This window comes from Somniosus microcephalus, chromosome 3 (genome assembly GCF_052327205.1).
Source record: "Somniosus microcephalus isolate GS21.2 chromosome 3, FLI_Smic_1.0, whole genome shotgun sequence".
Taxonomy (NCBI): domain Eukaryota; kingdom Metazoa; phylum Chordata; class Chondrichthyes; order Squaliformes; family Somniosidae; genus Somniosus; species Somniosus microcephalus.
Genome location: NC_140989.1, coordinates 41,179,934 through 41,197,389, shown reverse-complemented (window position 1 = coordinate 41,197,389; position 17,456 = coordinate 41,179,934). Strand labels below are relative to the sequence as shown.

The 17,456-nt window shown below is 48.0% G+C and overlaps 1 protein-coding gene across 1 annotated transcript in view; it reads right to left on the bottom strand.

The window, feature by feature from the left end:
- The window catches only part of ryr2a (ryanodine receptor 2a (cardiac)), a 957,985-nt gene that overhangs the window by 617,052 nt on the left and 323,477 nt on the right, over window positions 1-17,456 (bottom strand). Inside the window, exon 3 of the mRNA XM_085980259.1 lies at window positions 8,327-8,431. Coding sequence (XP_085836385.1) covers window positions 8,327-8,431 — 105 coding nt within the window. The remainder of the gene's footprint in view (window positions 1-8,326; window positions 8,432-17,456) is intronic.

Genomic DNA, 17,456 nt, shown 5'->3' with positions numbered 1-17,456 from the left:
CTGCTTTTACCAGCATAAGCTTTGAAAAAAAGTTTTTTAAAATTTTTTTCACTCAATTATCATTTAAAAATACTTTAAAAAAGGTAAGTTTATTTTTAGACCCGTAAAAAACTTAAATTATTTTTTTTCAAAAAATTAAATTTTTGTTTAAAATATTTAATTTATTGTAATTTGAACTCATTTTAAAATGTGATTTTTTTTAAATGTATTTAATGTTTTACAGTGTTTTTGGGGTGATCTCCATTCATATATTTGACAGTTCTATCTGTCAAGTGTATGAAGGGATATTCCCTTCTTTCATTGGCTCCCCATGGCCCACGTGATCCCACAGATGCTTGCGAACCGCTTGCGCCTCTGGGATACGTGGGCCCTGCGCATTTCGAGTTGGAGAGGCCCAGGAGCGGAAGTGTCCAGACCTCGGGAACCCTCAGCTAAGTCTGTCGATTTTTTCCAGATCGGAGGCCTCCGCACACAGAAAGCCTCCGATCGGAAAATACGGCCCAATGTCTGTGCAGAACTACCGAACAGAAGAATGAAATATGAATGCATTAAATTTTCATTCACTAACACTCTGAACGATAATTTCTGAACTAATAATTTTAAAAGACATAACCTGGAAATTACACACTGTGACGTTATAGCAGGAAGGATTAATGTCTTATTTTGTCTTCTACTTCAAAATAAATAGGTTAGTGCCTCTAAATACAGACTGAGTAATCTGAAATGAATGTTAGGTATTCGTACAATAATATTAAACCTACTAAGCCTAAAATATTATTAGTGACTTTAAAAGTAGGCCAGAATTAGGCCAGGGGACCAACCCTTGTTCAATGAGGAGTGCAGAAGAGCATGACAGGAACAGCACCAGGTGTACCTAAAAATGAGGTGCCAACCTGGGGAAGTTGCAACACAGGACTAGATGCATGCTAAAAAGGGGAAGCAGAATGCTATAGACAGGGCGAAGCGATCCCACAATCAACGGATCAGAGCAAAGCTCTGCAGTCCTGCCACATCCAGTCGTGAATGGTGGTGGACAATTAAACAACTAAGGGGAGGAGGAGGCTCCATGAATATCCCATCCTCAATGATGGTGGAGCCCAGCACGCGAGTGCAAAAGACAAGACTGAAGCGTTTGCAACCATCTTCAGCCAGAAGTGCCGAGTGAATGATCCATAATCGGCCTCCTCTTGAGGTCCCCGCCATCACAGAAGCCAGTCTTCAGCCAATTCGATTCACTCCAAGAAACGGCTGAGCGCACTGGATACAGCAAAGGCTATGGGCCCTGACAACATCCCGGCTGTCGTGCTGAAGACTTGTGCTCCAGAACTAGCCGTGCCTCGAGCCAAGCTGTTCCACTACAGCTACAACACTGGCAACTACCGGACAATGTGGAAAACTGCCCAGGTATGTCCTGTCCACAAAAAGCAGGACAATCCAACCCGGCCAATTACCGCCCCATGTCTACTTTCAATCATCAGTGAGGTGATGGAAGGTGTCGTCGACAGTGCTATCAAGCGGCACTTACTCACCAATAACCTGTTCAGTAATGCCCAGTTTGGGTTCCGCCAAGACCACTCGGCTCCAGACCTCATTACAGCCTTGGTCCAAACATGGACAAAAGAGCTGAGCTCCAGAGATGAGGTGAGAGTGACTGCCCTTGACATCAAAGCAACATTTGACCGAGTGTGGCATCAAGGAGCCCTAGTAAAACTGAAGTCAATGGGAATCAGGGGGAAAACTCTCCACTGGCTGGAGTCATACATAGCACAAAGGAAGATGGTGTAGTTTTTGGAGGACAACCATCTCAGCCCCAGAACATCAGTGCAGGAGTTCCTCAGGGCAGTGTTCTGGGCCCAACCATCTTCAGCTGCTTCATCAATGAGCTTTCCTCCATCATAAGTCCAGAAGTGGGGCTGTTCGCTGATGATTGCACAATGTTCAGTTCCATTCACAACTCCTCAGATAATGAAGCCCGAATGCAGCAAGACCTGGACGACATTCAGGCTTGGTCTTATTTTATATTCGTTCATTGGATCTGGGCGTCGCTGCCAAGGGCAGCATTTATTGCCCATCCTTAATTGCCCTTGAGAAGGTAGTGGTGAGCCGCCTTCTTGATCCGCTGTGGTGAAGGTACTCCCACAGTGCTGTTAGGGAGGGAGTTCCAGGATTTTGACCCAGCGACGATGAAGGATCGGTGATATACTTCCAAGTCAAGGTGTGTGACTTGGAGGGGAACTTGGAGTTGGTGGTGTTCCCATGCATCTGCTGCCCTTATCCTTTCAGGTGATAGAGGTCACGGGTTTAGGAGGTGCTGCCGAAGGAGCCTTGGTGAGTTGCTGCAGTGCATCTTGTAAATGGTACACGCTACAGCCACGGTACACCGGTGGTGGAGGGAGTGAATGTTTAAGGTGGTGGATGGGGTGCCAATCAAGCGGGCTGCTTTGTCCTGGATAGTGTCGCGCTTCTTGAGTGTTGTTGCAGCTGCACTCATCCAGGCAAGTGGAGAGTATTCCATCACATTCCTTACTTGTGCCTTGTAGATGGTGGAAAGGCTTTGGGGAGTCAGGAGGTGAGACACTTGCCACAGAATACCTAGCCTCTGACCTGCTCTTGTTGCCACAGTATTTTTGTGGCTGGTCCAGTTAAGTTTCTGGTCAATGGTGACCCCCCACAGGATGTTGATGGTGGGGGATTCGGCGATGGTAATGCTGTTGAATGTCAAGGGGCGGTGGTTAGACTCTCACTTGTTGGAGATAGTCATTGCCTGGCACTTGTGTGGCACCACCTATCAGCCCAAGCCTGAATGTCGTCCAGGTCTTGTTGCATGCGGGCATGGACTGCTTCATTATCTGAGGGGTTGTGATTGGCACTAAACACTATGCAGTCATCAGCAAACATCCTCATTTTTGACCTTATGATGGAGGGAAGGTCATTGATGAAGCAGCTGAAGATGGTTGGGCCTAGGACACTGCCCTGAGGAACTCCTGCAGCAATGTCCTGGGGCTGTGATGATTGACTACCAACCACCACAACCATCTTCCTTTGTGCTAGGTATGACTCCAGCCAGTGGAGAGTTTTCCCTCCGATTCCCATTGACTTCAGTTTTACTAGTGCTCCTTGATGCCACACTCGGTCAAATGCTGCTTTGATGTCAGGGGCAGTCACTCTCACCTCACCTCTGGAATTCAGCTCCTTTGCCCATGTTTGGACCAAGACTGTAATGAGCTCTGGAGCGGAGTGGTCCTGGCGGAATCTAAACTGGGCATCAGTGTGCAGGTTATTAGTGAGTAAGTGCCGCTTGATAGCACTGTCAACGAAACCTTGAATCACTTTGCTGATGATTGAGAGTAGACTGATGGGGTGGTAATTGACCAGATTGTATTTGTCCTGCATTTTGTGGACAGGGCATACCTGGGCAGTTTTCCACATTGTCGGATAGATGCCAATGTTGTAGCTGTACTGGAACAGCTTGGCTAGAGGCACGGCTAGTTCTGGAACACAAATCTTCAGCACGACAGCTGGGATGTTGTCGGGGCCCATAGCCTTTGCTGTATCCAGTGCGCTCAGCTGTTTCTTGATATCACATGGAGTGAATCAAATTGGCTGAAGACTGACTTCTGTGATGGTGGGGACCTCAGGAGGAGGCCGATATGGATCATCCACTTGGCATTTCTGGCTGAAGATGGTTGCAAACACTTCAGCCTTGTCTTTGCATTCACTCTGATAAGTGGCAAGTAACATTCGCGCCACACAATGACTATCTCCAACAAGTGAGAGTCTAACCACCACCACTTGAAATTTAACGGCATTACCATCGCCGAATCCCTCACCATCAACATCCTGGGGGTCACCAATGACCAGAAACTTAACTGGACCAGCCACATAAATACTGTGACAACAAGAGCAGGTCAAAGGCTGGGTATTCTGCAGCGAGTGTCTCACCTCCTGACTCCCCAAAGCCTTTCTACCATCTACAAGGTACAAGTCAGGAGTGTGATGGAATCTGCTCCATTTGCCTGAATGAGTACAGCTCCAACAACACTCAAGAAGCTCGACACCATCCAGGAAAAAGCAGCCCACTTGGTTGGCACCCCAACCACCACCTTAAACATTCATTCCGTCCACCATTGGCGCAATGTGTCTGCAGTGTGTACCATCTACAAGATTCCCTGCAGCAACTCACCAAGGCTTCTTCGGCAGCACCTCCCAAACCCATGACCTCTACCACCTAGAAGGACATGGGCAACAGGTGCATGGGAACACCATCACCTCCAAGTTACACACCATCCTGACTTGGAAATATATCGCCGTTCCTTCATCATTGCTGGATCAAAATCCTGGAACTCCCTCCCTAACAGCACTGTGGGAGTACTTTCACCCCACGGACTGCAGCGGTTCAAGGCAGCGACTCACCACCACCTTTTCAATGGCAACTAGGGATGGGGAATAAATGCTGGCCTTGCCAGCGACGGCCACATCCCAGGAACAAATAAAATAAAACCTTAACTGAATCAATTACATTTGATTCAGGCGATCTGGCAAATAACGGTGCAGATGTAGGTATAGCGTATGGTAAGAAAATGTGGGTATCTGATATTATTGGTTACGGAATGAAGTAAAGCTCTGCAGTGAGCTAAAGCATGCAAAGCACAATGCTGAAAAAAAATCAAACAGCAGTTGTCAAGAAGGGAAGCTTTAAATATTAAGCACAGCATTGTCCATTAACACAGTAGTGTCCGCTGTGCCTCAGTGGGTAGCACTCTCTAGGTGGGAGGGACCAGTAGTGAGCAGGTGCTGCTGGATGATTGATTACTGCAAGGAGTTGGAGTTAGTAAAAAGTTGGTGGTGGGTTTTTTTCTGGTTTTAGGGCCTTTTTGGCCCTTAAACGAGAAGCCCGGAGTAGAGGACAATGTTCTCAGGATGAATTTAATCAGGGGAGAAAATGTTGGGGGAAGAGAGAAAAAAAGGCCCAAAGATTTGGACCGGGACCCCAGGAGGACTGGTGGTTCAGTCCAAGGATAAGGAGATACGAGCTTGGGATATTATCCAGGCGGTACATGAGGACTGCGACGAGGGAAGCTGCTTTGTCTGCCGGCCAAAGTCAAATATTGGGTTCAAGGTGACGGTCAGTGGCCGAGAGGAGGTGGAAAGACATTTACTGAGTTTGAAGGTTGGAGATAAGTTCTTGGAGGCATCTCTGCTATATTCTGAAGAGGTGGTGGTCTCATTCTTAAACCTGCCGATTTATATTGAGGACAATGTGCTAATAGAAAAGTTGGAGTCGTGGGACATTAAAATTTGCTTGGCAATAAAGAGGAGATACTATCCAGGAATGCGGGTAGCAGATGGAACCCGTCATGTAAATGTGCGGTTCCCAGAGGGGGTGAAGTCATTGCCATATAGCATGAAATTCGAGACAATGGAAGGAGTTCAATACTTCCAGGTACTGCATGATAACCAGGTGAAGGTTTGTTATTATTGTCTTGGACACGACCATCTTGTAAGAATCTGTTCTAACTTGTACTGTTATAACTGCAGCGAGTCTGGCTACATCGCTCGGAGCTGCAAGGCGGAGAGCTGTGGGGTGTGTCCCAAAAGCCCCACCCGCTGTGAGTGTGAGACAGAAGGAAGCCCCGTGAATGACAAGGAAATGGCGGAAGGAGAAGGAGCAGGAGGTGTGAGTGGAGCGGCTGGAGGAGCAGAGCAGGCGGAGGACACAGCTGGTGAATGGAAGGAGAAAAGAGCGCAGGAAGAGGCAGAAAATTGCGGAGCAGAGAACAGGATGGAGATGGTGGAAAACACACCAAGTACGGTGGAAAAGGACAAATACAGCAGCAAGCAACACGGGTCGAGGGCAGAGTCGAGCCACAATACGGCTCGGCTCTCCCTTAAGAATCTGGTGTCCATGGGAGCGGGGTGCGGGGTAAGTGTAAGTACTCCAAGAGGCAGGAGCAGGGGCAGCAGGACGGGAGCAGGGAGACAAAGACGTCAGAAGGGAGCAAGATAGGTGCTGATGCGCCATTGTCCCAGAGAGAAAAGAAACAGGGAGCAAGGGTCAGCGGTGGAGGTGAGGCCGAAGGGAGTGGCACTGTTGGAGAAACCGTGATAGCAGGAAGACTCTCCAAGGGAGATTATTTATCTGGCGGGGAGCAGGGACGGGAAGTTACAGAAGAGCTCGAGAGTGAGGAGTCAGAGGGGGACAGAGACATGGAAGTGGGGGGTGGGGTGGCATCGTGTGGAAAGGGAAAGGTTAGTGAGGGGCAGGAGGAGGGAGAAGGGGTAGCTCCTTGGCCCAAACCTAATGTAAGGAAGAGGCTGAAACTGCAGGGAAGGTTCAAACAGGAGGTGAAAAAGAGTCGGAGGCTGCAGGAGAGAACAACAGCTGCCCGAAAAGTTGGGAAGGAGCATGAGAAGGGCTGGAGATTAAATGATGGGGGGATTATCAGGCACACTTCCTTTATTCGGAGCCATGATTACTGCTCAATTTTTAAAGTACAATAGATTAGTATATGTTATGGGAGACAAATTAAACTTCAGGTTTTGATGTTAATATGTGGTGGAGGAATGGCTGTGCAGAGCAGCGGAATGGATTTGTATGATACAATGGAATGATCACGATGTTGTAAATGTTTTTAATGTTCAATAAATAATATATTTTTTTTAAAGTGGGTAGCACACTTGCCTCCAAGTTAGAAAGTTGTGGGTTCAAGTCCCACTCCAGGGAATTGAGCACATAAATCTAGACTGACACTTCAGTGCAGTGCTGAGGGAGTGCTGCACTGTTGGAGGTGCTGTCTTTTGGATGAGACGTTAAACCGAAGCCCCGTCTGCTCTCTCAGGTGGGCGTAAAAGATCCCATGGCGCTATTTCGAAGACGAGCCAGGGAGTTATCCCCGGTGTCCTGGCCAATATTTATCCCTCAATCAACATAACAAAAACAGATTATCTGGTCATTATCACAGTGGTATTTGTGGGAGCTTGCTGTGTGCAAATTGGCTGCCGCGTTTCCCACATTACAACAGTGACTACACTCAAAGTATTTCATTGGCTGTAAAGCACTTTGGGACGTTTGGTGGTCGTGAAAGGTGTTATAAAAAATGCACGTCTTTCTTTTTTTAATAGCAGCATTAGTAAGAATTGGAATGTCCCATAGATACACAATGTTACTGAGCTTGCAAGGTATGTAATTATAACTCCTGCGTGCCTAAAAATAGGCTATAGCAGTAATGTTTACTGAGTCTTATACTCAGTTATGTTTTCCACTGCTATTGCCATATTTGTAGGAGCAGAAAACAAGGAAGGAAATATTAGTGGTATTAGCACTTTTTCCAAGTATTCGTTACTATATATAAAAAAAAGTAGGACTAACATTCTGGTATTTCTTTAATGCCCAATGCTTAATAATGTTAATTCAAAGCCTAGTAATGGCTCTTAATGCCAATTAGTCCTGTTTTCCATTGGGTACAATAAATTCTTCACTGGCGCCTATTTCTTCTAGCTTGTGTTGAAGTTTTTGGGCTGGATTTTCTAATTAGTCCTCCAATCGGGCACCTACCTGTAGAATGCAGGATATGGCCACTGCTAAAGGATGGGGAGCATGACTGTCAACCCGTAACTGTAGTGTGTATTGTTGCGTGTGCCAAGCTTTGTACTTTTCCACAAGTTGTTGAATGCCTTCTTAGTATTTACCTGGGTGTCCAAGGACTCAGTGTTCACCCTGTGAACAATCTCATGCCAGGCCAGCTGGAGTCTGATTTTGGGTGGTGTTTGGAGCCTCCTGCTCTCCAGGACTACATCTACAAGTGCACAAGTTCCAACAGAGATCTATCTACCCGTAAAACATGGCTGAGACATAGCCGCCCTTGAATGAAACTTGTTGCAGCTAGTTTAACATCGTTCGGTGTTGTGCATAGTGGGCGGTAAACCATTTCAGAACCGTGAAACCAGCATCGTCAGCAGTACGTCAGGATTGGCTGAGAATTCCAGCAATAACACTAACACCAATGTGCATGAAGTTTGCTTCCCAACGGAAAACATGGAATGTCACTTGGGGAAAAAAAATAAGGATATTAATGCTCCAAGAACCAACAGCAGAAAACATGCCCGAGTTCCAGAAATGAACCCATCTTGAATTCAACAGAATTGTTCTCTTTCTCTACAGCTTTTCCCACCTCTCGCGAAAGAGCAGCTAGTATATACATCATTCAATAGCCTGCAGCTGACTGAGAAACGTATTCAGTAGCCAGAACATAAGAAGTAACCTTGTGAAAGAGAAAATCTTATCTTCCGTTAATTAAAGGTTACGGTAGGTATTTTGATTACTTGCCCCTTCGGCTTTCTCCTCATTGTTTGCCAACATCTCTTGAAGAGCCCGAACAGAGAGGGACTGCTCCAGCACAAAGGTACAGATAGAGAGATCTGGAGGGACATTCTGCAATAAAAGAAACAAGATGTAACACTTTATAAGCCGTTTCTCATCAGAAAAATGTGGCATTCAATCATTATTTCGAAGCTCAATGCAACATTTATTTTGCATTCCCTCTTCACACAATCTAACTCCTAGTATCTCCACGTCACCTGTCAATTCTCAGCTTTTTCAAGCCAGTTATACAGGGTTTTGAGCAATGATACACCATCACCCCAAGTACCACATATAAAGCATGAATTTAAAACAAGATGGGAGCAAAGGGATTTAGGTGTCCATGTACACAAATCACTAAAAGCTAGTGCACAGGTGCAAAAAATAATCAGAAAGGCTAATGGAATGTTGGTCTTTATCTCACGGAGGTTGGAATACAAAAGTGAGGAAGCAGTGCTTCAGCTGAACAAAGCCTTGGCCATAACCCATCTGGAGTATTGCATTCAGTTTTGGGTGACCAAACCGCAGGAAGAATATATTATTGACCTTGGGGTGGGTAGAGCGCTGATTTACCAAAATGATACCAGGGCTTAAAGATTTAAATACGAGGACAAGTTGCAGAAACTTGTTTTGTATTCCCATGAGTTTAGAAGGTTGAGAGATGTTGAAAATGATAAAGGGATTCAATAGGATAGACACAGAGAAACTATCTCTTCTGGTGGGAGAATCCAGAACAAAAGGCATAATCTTAAAACTGGAGCTTGGCCAGTTAGAAGTGAAATCAAAAAGCACTTTTTCACACAACAGCTAATAGAAATGTGGAACTCTCTCCTTCAAATGATGCTGGGTCAATTGAAATATTCAAGATTAAAATCAATAGATTTTTGTTAAAGGTAAAGGATTTGAGATGTAGATCGGCCATTACCTAATTGAATGACATAACAAGCTCAAGGTCTGAAAGGCCTACTCCTATTCCTATGTTCCTAAGAAGGATGAAAATCAATTATTCTCATCCATGTTTGAAAAAACATGTGAAATAAATAAAAGGAGTAATACCTCAATCATCCCCACGACATTCTGCATTTTCTTTATTATTTACAACTCTGTAGATCAAAAGCAGCATGTGCTGGACTGGGCGTTGTGTAGCTACTGGCTGAGTTCAAGTACAGTACTGTGCCATTAATCCCAACTCTTGCGAATTAATCGCGAGACATGCGATTATGAAAATTTACCCCAACTCGCGAAGGGTGGGGATAATGGGTAGGATTTTTGAAAAGCTCTTTGTAAAGTATTTTCAGATGCAGTAATATAGTTTTTGTAAAGAGCTGTGACCTGTTAGAGATTAAATAAAGCCACTAATGAGGTTTATAAACCAAAAAATACCAACTCATGATTTCTTACCAAATCTCTTGATTTTTAAGAGTTTGTCTCATGATTTATGAGATGGTGGAGTTGGCAATACTGCTGTGCTCATGTGGGTAGTTGCGTTATCCACACATGAACTGCTTCCCCTGGTTTCTAGCCTTACTTAGGGCAGCTCTCAGTCAGTTAGAGTCCAGCTGCACTGTACAGAACTTCACTTCATGTTGCACCCTGTCTGCTCCAAATTTCCAACAGTGAGTGGAATCCTGCTGTTCACATCTAAAAGGCCAATTGGTCCGATTCAACTTTGGCTGATATGTTACATATTGACTGACATACAGGAGAGAATGTGCTACATGGCCAGAACCGATTCATGGTGTCCTGATAACAACTTAAGCTGTTACAGTGTAGCTCTGTGACAACCTACAAGCATTTACTATTTCTTAAATGGACAGATAAATGCTTGGAGCCACCAAGCCACTGCTAGATTTATCTCATCTTCTCTCCTACTACTCCATTGTGATTATTTGGCACTCAAATTCTTCATCTAGGTGTCCCAATAAAGTTAAAATTTATAGCTGCAGTGCACATTGGCAGTATAACTCAAGAGTCTTCATCTGAATCCCAAGTAAATTAAAGCCAAACCATGTAAAACCCTCACAGAGGGCAGTCTCGCGTCAATTGGGGTTCACGTCAGGTGGGAATAAACTGTTGGAGCAACTGGATACTTTAGAAATTTAGTATTAATTCCCCCTAACGTTATAAAGAAAGAAGAAAGAAGTTGCATTTGTAGAGTACATTTCAGTTCCTCAGGACATCCTAAAGGGCTTCACATTAATTATTTTTCAAGTGTAGTCACGTGGTTATGTTGCCAAATAAGGCTGTTCCATAGAAGTTGCCCTCTGCTCTCCCCTAAAACATTAAAAAATAGGTACCCAAGGAAGCAGAAGGTCTGCATAAGTGTGTACTCCAGGCACGGTCTACATTATAGCACAGGTCCTGCGTCCTTGCACTTTGTATAGCTACAAGTCTCAGCAATGCATTATAACATCAGACCACATTGTCAGGAAGTATTATTACAGGATAGGACGCCTGGAGATAGCTGGGCATTAAGTTTAATTGTAATAACTAAAGATTTACTCCAGTTGAAAAATCACCCAAAGAAAAATCTAAAAGGATATTTCAGATTGTCAGAGTGAATTTATTAGACATATTTTTACTGTATATATGGATCTTTTAATTCTGAAATCAATTCCATAGAGTGTTCATGCCAGAGGTAAAACTCTCATAACCAATCATTTGTGCTGATTATGTATCCAATACAACAATCTGGCAAAAAACAGGCTCCCTCAAACCATATTGAAAAAAGGGAAAATAGTAGGAAGAAGCATGCTTTTTGTGGCATATGCTTTCAAAAGCTCAAGCTTCCCTTCTCTTAGAATTTTTATCTTACACATGTACAAATACCCAACTGAGGAAATGTCTCAAACTATAGCTACTGCCAATGCATAATAAGCTTTAATATGAACAACTCCAGACACTTACTGAGACTTCCGAGACTGTGTTAGGCCATTAGAAGCCTGCATTCAAGGGCGTAAATTTTCCACGACTGTGTTGCTGGGAGCACACATTAGGAAATTCAACATCTCGAGCCATTAATATTGTGTCCATTCATTTTAATGAACAGAAAATCACTGGGTTCAGGATATATAATTCCACTGGGAGTGCAGAAGCAGAAAATGTATTGTAATATATTTGGGAGTTCAGAAGATCACTGGATAATTTCAGATAAAGATGGTCACTCATCCCATTTAATCTCATCCTTCCAGAATACCAACAATGCCATTTTCCCATGAGTCCAGTGTTCAGGCCGCAAATACCTTTCCTGGCAATTTGTTCCAACTGTTTATCACCCTGGCCTGGAAATTCCTCAGGCATGCATTCCCAGTAGTGCTGCCCGGATCGGCGCCAGCAGGCAAACTCAACAACAACAACAACAACTTGTATTTATATAGTGCCTTTAACATAGTAAAACATCCCAAGGCGCTTCACAGGAGTATTATAAGACAAAATATTTGACACCGAGCCACATAAGGAGAAATTAGGGCAGATGACCAAAAGCTTGGTGAAAGAGGTAGGTTTTAAGGAGCGTCTTAAAGGAGGAAAGAGAGGTAGTGAGACGGACAGGTTTAGTCAGGGAATTCCAGAGCTGAGGGCCTAGGCAACAGAAGGCACGGCCACCAATGGTTGAGTGATTATAATCAGGGATGCTCAAGAGGGAAGAATTAGAGGAGCGCAGAGACCTCCGGGTGGGTTGTGGGGCTGGAGGAGGTTACAGAAATAGGAAGGTGCAAGGCCATGGAGGGATTTGAAAACAAGGATGAGAATTTTGAAATCAAGGCGTTGCTTAACCGGGAGCCAATGTAGGTCCACTAAAGATCCTGCCTAAAGTTGAAGGGTCATAGGAACATACGAATATTATGAAGATTCAGCCCCTCGGGCTTGCTCCACAATTCAATTCGGTCATGGCTCAGGATGAGTGGGAGGGGCCAGGAGGACCAGACCTTTGGCAAGTTAGGTGCACATCTGTGGTCCCCCTGCCAACAAGGCCAGAAAGACAAGCAAAATTTTCCTGCACTGTGTGGTGTCAGGTTGCCCCAACCATGTCAAAACTAAAGATGTTGGCCCCTGTATCAGAGCGTTGCCTTAAAAAAAACATTTGAGCTCCTGATCTGTTGGGCGGGGTGGGGGGGGGGGTGCTGCGGTTCTAGGCCTCAATCCCTGCCAGGCCTCCCAGTGAGCTCCACTTCCACCAGTTGTCAATGAGCTATGTCTAGTGAGACCATTGGCGAGACACTATGCTACATCCTGACCAAGGATATCCCCACCCGACCCATCTTATATCGATGACCTCGAAGGAGCAGGCAGAGGTTCAACCCCAGTAAGACCATCCTGGAAACTTAACCTTGTGGCCAGGATCTGGCATATCTGTGTGCCAGCAAAGTTTGCAGCTGCTCTAATGGACTTCCAATTAAGTTACAGCCTGGAGACCATCGAAATGACTGAGAAATTTAGCCACCCCCCATATGAAGAAATATTTCCCGACATCTATCCTAATTTTCCCTTTATACCCCTGAAGCAGTGCCCATCTGTGTCCTGGTCTATCCGAAGATATTATTTTGGATTTCCATCAAGTACAAAGAATTAATAGATTTGGCTATATATTATACTAGCTGAAGTGCCCGGCGGTGCCGAGGCTTTTTCGAGGGCATGTTGTTGTTGGAAGAGAGAGAGAGAGCGACTGGGGGGAAGAGAGAGAGCGACTGGGGGGAAGAGAGAGAGCGACTGGGGGGAAGAGAGGGAGGGGAGGGGTGGGGGGAAGAGAGGGAGGGGAGGGGGGAGGGAGGGGAGGGGGAGGGGAAGGGAGGGCGGGGGGGAGGGGAGGGGGGAGGGGGAGGGCGGGGAAGGGAGAGAGGGGGAGGGCGGGGAAGGGAGGGCGAGGGGAGGGGGTAAGGAAGGGAGGGAGGGGGGGAAGGGAGGGCAGGGGAGGGGGAGGGCGGGGGGGAGGGGAGGGAGGGGAAGGGAGGGCGGGGGGGGAGGGCGGGGAAGGGAGGGCGGGGGGAGGGGGAGGGAGGGCGGGGGGGGAGGAGGGGGAGGGAGGGCGGGGGGGAGGAAGGGAGGGAGGGGGGGAAGGGAGGGCAGGGGGGGAGGGAGGGTGGGGGGGAAGGGCGGGGGAGGGGGGGATGGAGGGCGGGGGGGGAGGGAGGGGAGGGAGGGCGGCGGGCGCCCCCCCCCCCCGAGGGTCGCGCCCCCCCCCCCCCCGAGGTGAAGACCGCCGATTGCGCGCGCAGCAGGAGCTGAGACGCGGCGTCTCTCTCGGCCGGCGGGCCCGGTTGCCAGGGCAACCGTGATGCTGACCAAGCCAGAGAGAGAGAGACGCCGCGTCTCAGCTGCTCCTGCTGCGCGCGCGCCCCCCCCCCCACCGAGGGTCGCGGCCCCCCCCCCCCTCGAGGGTCGCGGCCCCCCCCCCCCGAGGGTCGCGGCCGCCCCCCCCCTCCCCCCCGAGGTGAAGACCGCCGATTGCGGCTGTGCGAGACGTCCGGCGGGCCCGGTTGCCAGGGTAACGCTGGACGCTCAGCAAGCCCCGGCAGAGAGAGACGTCTCAGCTCCTGCTGCGCGCGCACCCTAGCGGCGCTGGGCTGAGGCTCGGCCCTCCAGCCTTCGAGTGGGGCCGGGAGGTGCCTAGCTCGGGCGTGGGTGCGGAGGAGACGCCGAGGCTTCTAGGCCTACCTGGAAAAACGGGGAAAGGTAGGAAAATTAATGAGATTAGATAAGTTAATTACTTTCTAAATCATTTTTTTTTAAAACAATATGTGTTTTAAAAGCAACGTTTTTTTTTAAGACGCAGAAAGCGGGAAAAAGAAAGGAAAAGTTTGGAATCAAGATGGCGGCGACTCACCTCGGTTCAGAACGATAAAGCCCGGCCACACGCGCACCGATTGGCCCGGCGGCACACGCCAGCAACCCGGCGTACGATTGGTCGAGCTCGAGGTCACTCTGTCGCTAATGAGCGGATAATGAGATGCTAATGAGCGGAATGTTGAAGGTTTTTGGGATACTGCGGGCGCAATTTTAGCCCGGCCGAAACGTAAATACGCTTAAAACCGTCTCAGAAGTGTAAGCTTTCTTTGGAGGTAACGCGCGCGTAGGTACGCCCTGTAACTTTCGAGTGCATACCCGCAACGCACACGCGATGACAGACAGACAGATAGACAGACAGACAGACAGATAGACAGAATGACAGAAGTACCGATTTATATATATAGATACCAGAATATGATAAAATATTACTACATTACAGTTAAGAGCTCAGAACGTGTGCATATTCCCAAAAAACAAATCGTCTTATTAGCCTAAAAAATTCAATTTGTCTGCTAAACAGAGGTTACTAAAAATTTGGGATAGAAATCACCGCTGCTGGTTATTTATTATTTTTCTGTTTTCAGTCTGTGGACTAAGATGTGGTCATTCCCTGCAGCCAGCCAACGAAAAGGGTACAATAATATATCCTCTAATAACAACAGAAAACGCTGGAAAAACTCAGCAGGCCAGGCAGCATCCGTGGAGAGAGAAACAGAGTTAACGTTTCAGGTTGATGACCTTTTGTCAGAACTATATCCTCTAACACAGCTGCGAACCGCAATAAAGAGCAAGTTAAGCACCTCAAATAGCATTGAAAGGGTAAAGTTAGTTGATTACTCAATAATTGCGGTAAATTTGTGCAAGAAAAGCCAATTTGACAGGCCGGATGCTACAAACCTTTTAGCAAGGACACAAAGAAAGGAGGCATACACTTTTTAAAAAAACTGATGGCTGACCCCTCCTGACCCCCACCCCTTCCCCAAAGCACCTCAGGCATGGCAGGAGTGATGTGCCTCAATAATTCCGAGACTCGATGTTAGCGAAACAAAACAAGGCTTTTATTAACTTAGAAGGTAACACGCAGTGGAGAGAGGTATCTTCCATCTGGAGGTCTGCAGTACTGGATATGAGGCCAGACTGAGCTTGCTTACATAGGGGCCAGGTATGGGCGGAGCCCTACACACAATACATTACAATATACAATACAATGGTGAGGAGACGGAACTGAGGTAAGGGAACTGAAACCTGAAACCAACCACAGTCACAGGCAGTGATGAATGGAATATTTCATCACATTCACCCCTTCTATAGATTTAGTCTGCTCGGGGGTTTGATAGTCCTCTGCGACCGACGTGGCTGTTGTGGTGTCGCGGGTGTCGGCTGGGTGTCCCCGGTGGCCTCCTGGGTCTCTGCCGGGGGTGCCGCCAGGGTTGTTGAAGGGGTAGTTGGTGGGGGTGCCGTTGGTCGATGTTCTTCCGGGGGTGATGAAAGAGTAGTGGGTGGGTAAGAGTTGCTGTGATCGTTGTTGTTGCTATTGCCGTGGTTGTTGTCATTACCGGCTGGGGCGACGTCTTTTATGGACACGGTGTCCTCCCTTCCGTCGGCGTGCCGGACATACGCGTATTGGGGGTTGGCGTGGAGTAGGTGCACTGGCTCCACGAGAGGGTCCGTCTTATGGCCCCTCACATGCCTTCGCACGAATACCGGACCTGGGGTGGAGAGCCATGACGGCATGGATACGCCTGAGGTGGATTTCCGGGGAAAGACAAACATTCGTTCATGAGGCGTGGCATTAGTGGCAGTACACAATAGCGACCGTATCGAATGGAGCACATCTGAGAGGACTTCCTGCCAGCGGGAGATAGGGAGGCCCTTGGTCCTTAGAGCTAGAGTGATTGCTTTCCATACTGTCCCGTTCTCTCGCTCCACTTGACCGTTACCCCGGGGGTTGTAGCTGGTGGTACGGCTCGTGGCGATCCCCCTGGACAGCATGTACTGGCGTAGCTCTTCACTCATGAAGGACGCCCCCCCTATCCGTATGGATGTAGCTCGGCATACCGAACAGGCAGAACAGGCTGTTGAGGCATTTAATGATCGTGGCGCTGGTCATGTCTGGGCAGGGGAAGGCGAATGGGAAACGGGAGTATTCATCCACAATGTTCAGGAAGTAAACATTGCGGTCGACTGACGGGAGGGGGCCCTTGAAATCTAAGCTGAGCCGCTCAAAGGGCCGTGTAGCTTTGATTAAGTGGGCTCTATCTGGGCGGTAGAACCGAGGCTTGCACTCAGCGCAAGTGCGGCAGTTCCTGGTCAGAGACCGAACTTCCTCAATCGAGTAGGGTAAGTTACGGGACTTTATGAAGTGGAACAGCCGCGTGACCCCTGGGTGGCAGAGGTCGTTGTGGAGGGTCTGTAGCCGATCCCCGGTGGCGCTGGCATACATCCCTCGTGAGAGGGCGTCAGGGGATTCGTTAAGGGCCCCTGGCCGGTAAATGATGTCGTACTCGAAGGTGGAGAGCTCGATCCGCCACCTAAGAATCTTATCATTTTTAATCTTCCCCCTCTGTTTATTATTGAACATAAACGCTACCGACCGCTGGTCGGTAAGTAGGGTGAAGCGTTTGCCGGCTAGGTAGTGGCGCCAGTGGCGCACTGCCTCCACGATGGCTTGGGCCTCCTTTTCTATGGAGGAGTGTCTGATCTCGGGCCCTTGGAGGGTCCTCGAGAAGAAAGCTACGGGCCGCCCCGCCTGGTTGAGGGTGGCCGCCAAGGCAAAGTCAGACGCATCACTTTCCACTTGAAAGGGAGTGTTCTCGTCCACTGCCTGTAGCGTGGCCCGCTCAATATCCTGCTTAATGCTTTTGAAGGCGGCGTGGGCCTCAGCAGAGAGCGGAAAAGAGGATGCTTTCAAGAGGGGGGCGGGCTTTGTCGGAGTAGTTGGGGACCCATTGGGAATAATAAGAAAATAACCCCAGGCACCTTTTCAGGGCTTTGGGAGTGTTGGGCAGGGGCAGCTCCCGTAGGGGGCGCAATCGGTCGGGGTCTGGTCCGATTTCCCCATTCTCCACCACGCTGCCTAGTATGCAGAGACGCGTGGTGTTGAAAACGCACTTGTCCTCGTTGTAGGTGAGGTTGAGCTTTTGTGCGGTTTTCAGGAACCTCTCGAGGTTCGAGTCGTGATCCTGCTGGTTGTGACCGCAGATGGTGACGTTGTCGAGGTAGGGGAAGGTTGCCTGCAAGTGGTGGTCATCGACCATGCGGTCCATCTCCCTCTGGAAGACCGAGACCCCATTCGTCACCCCAAAGGGGACTC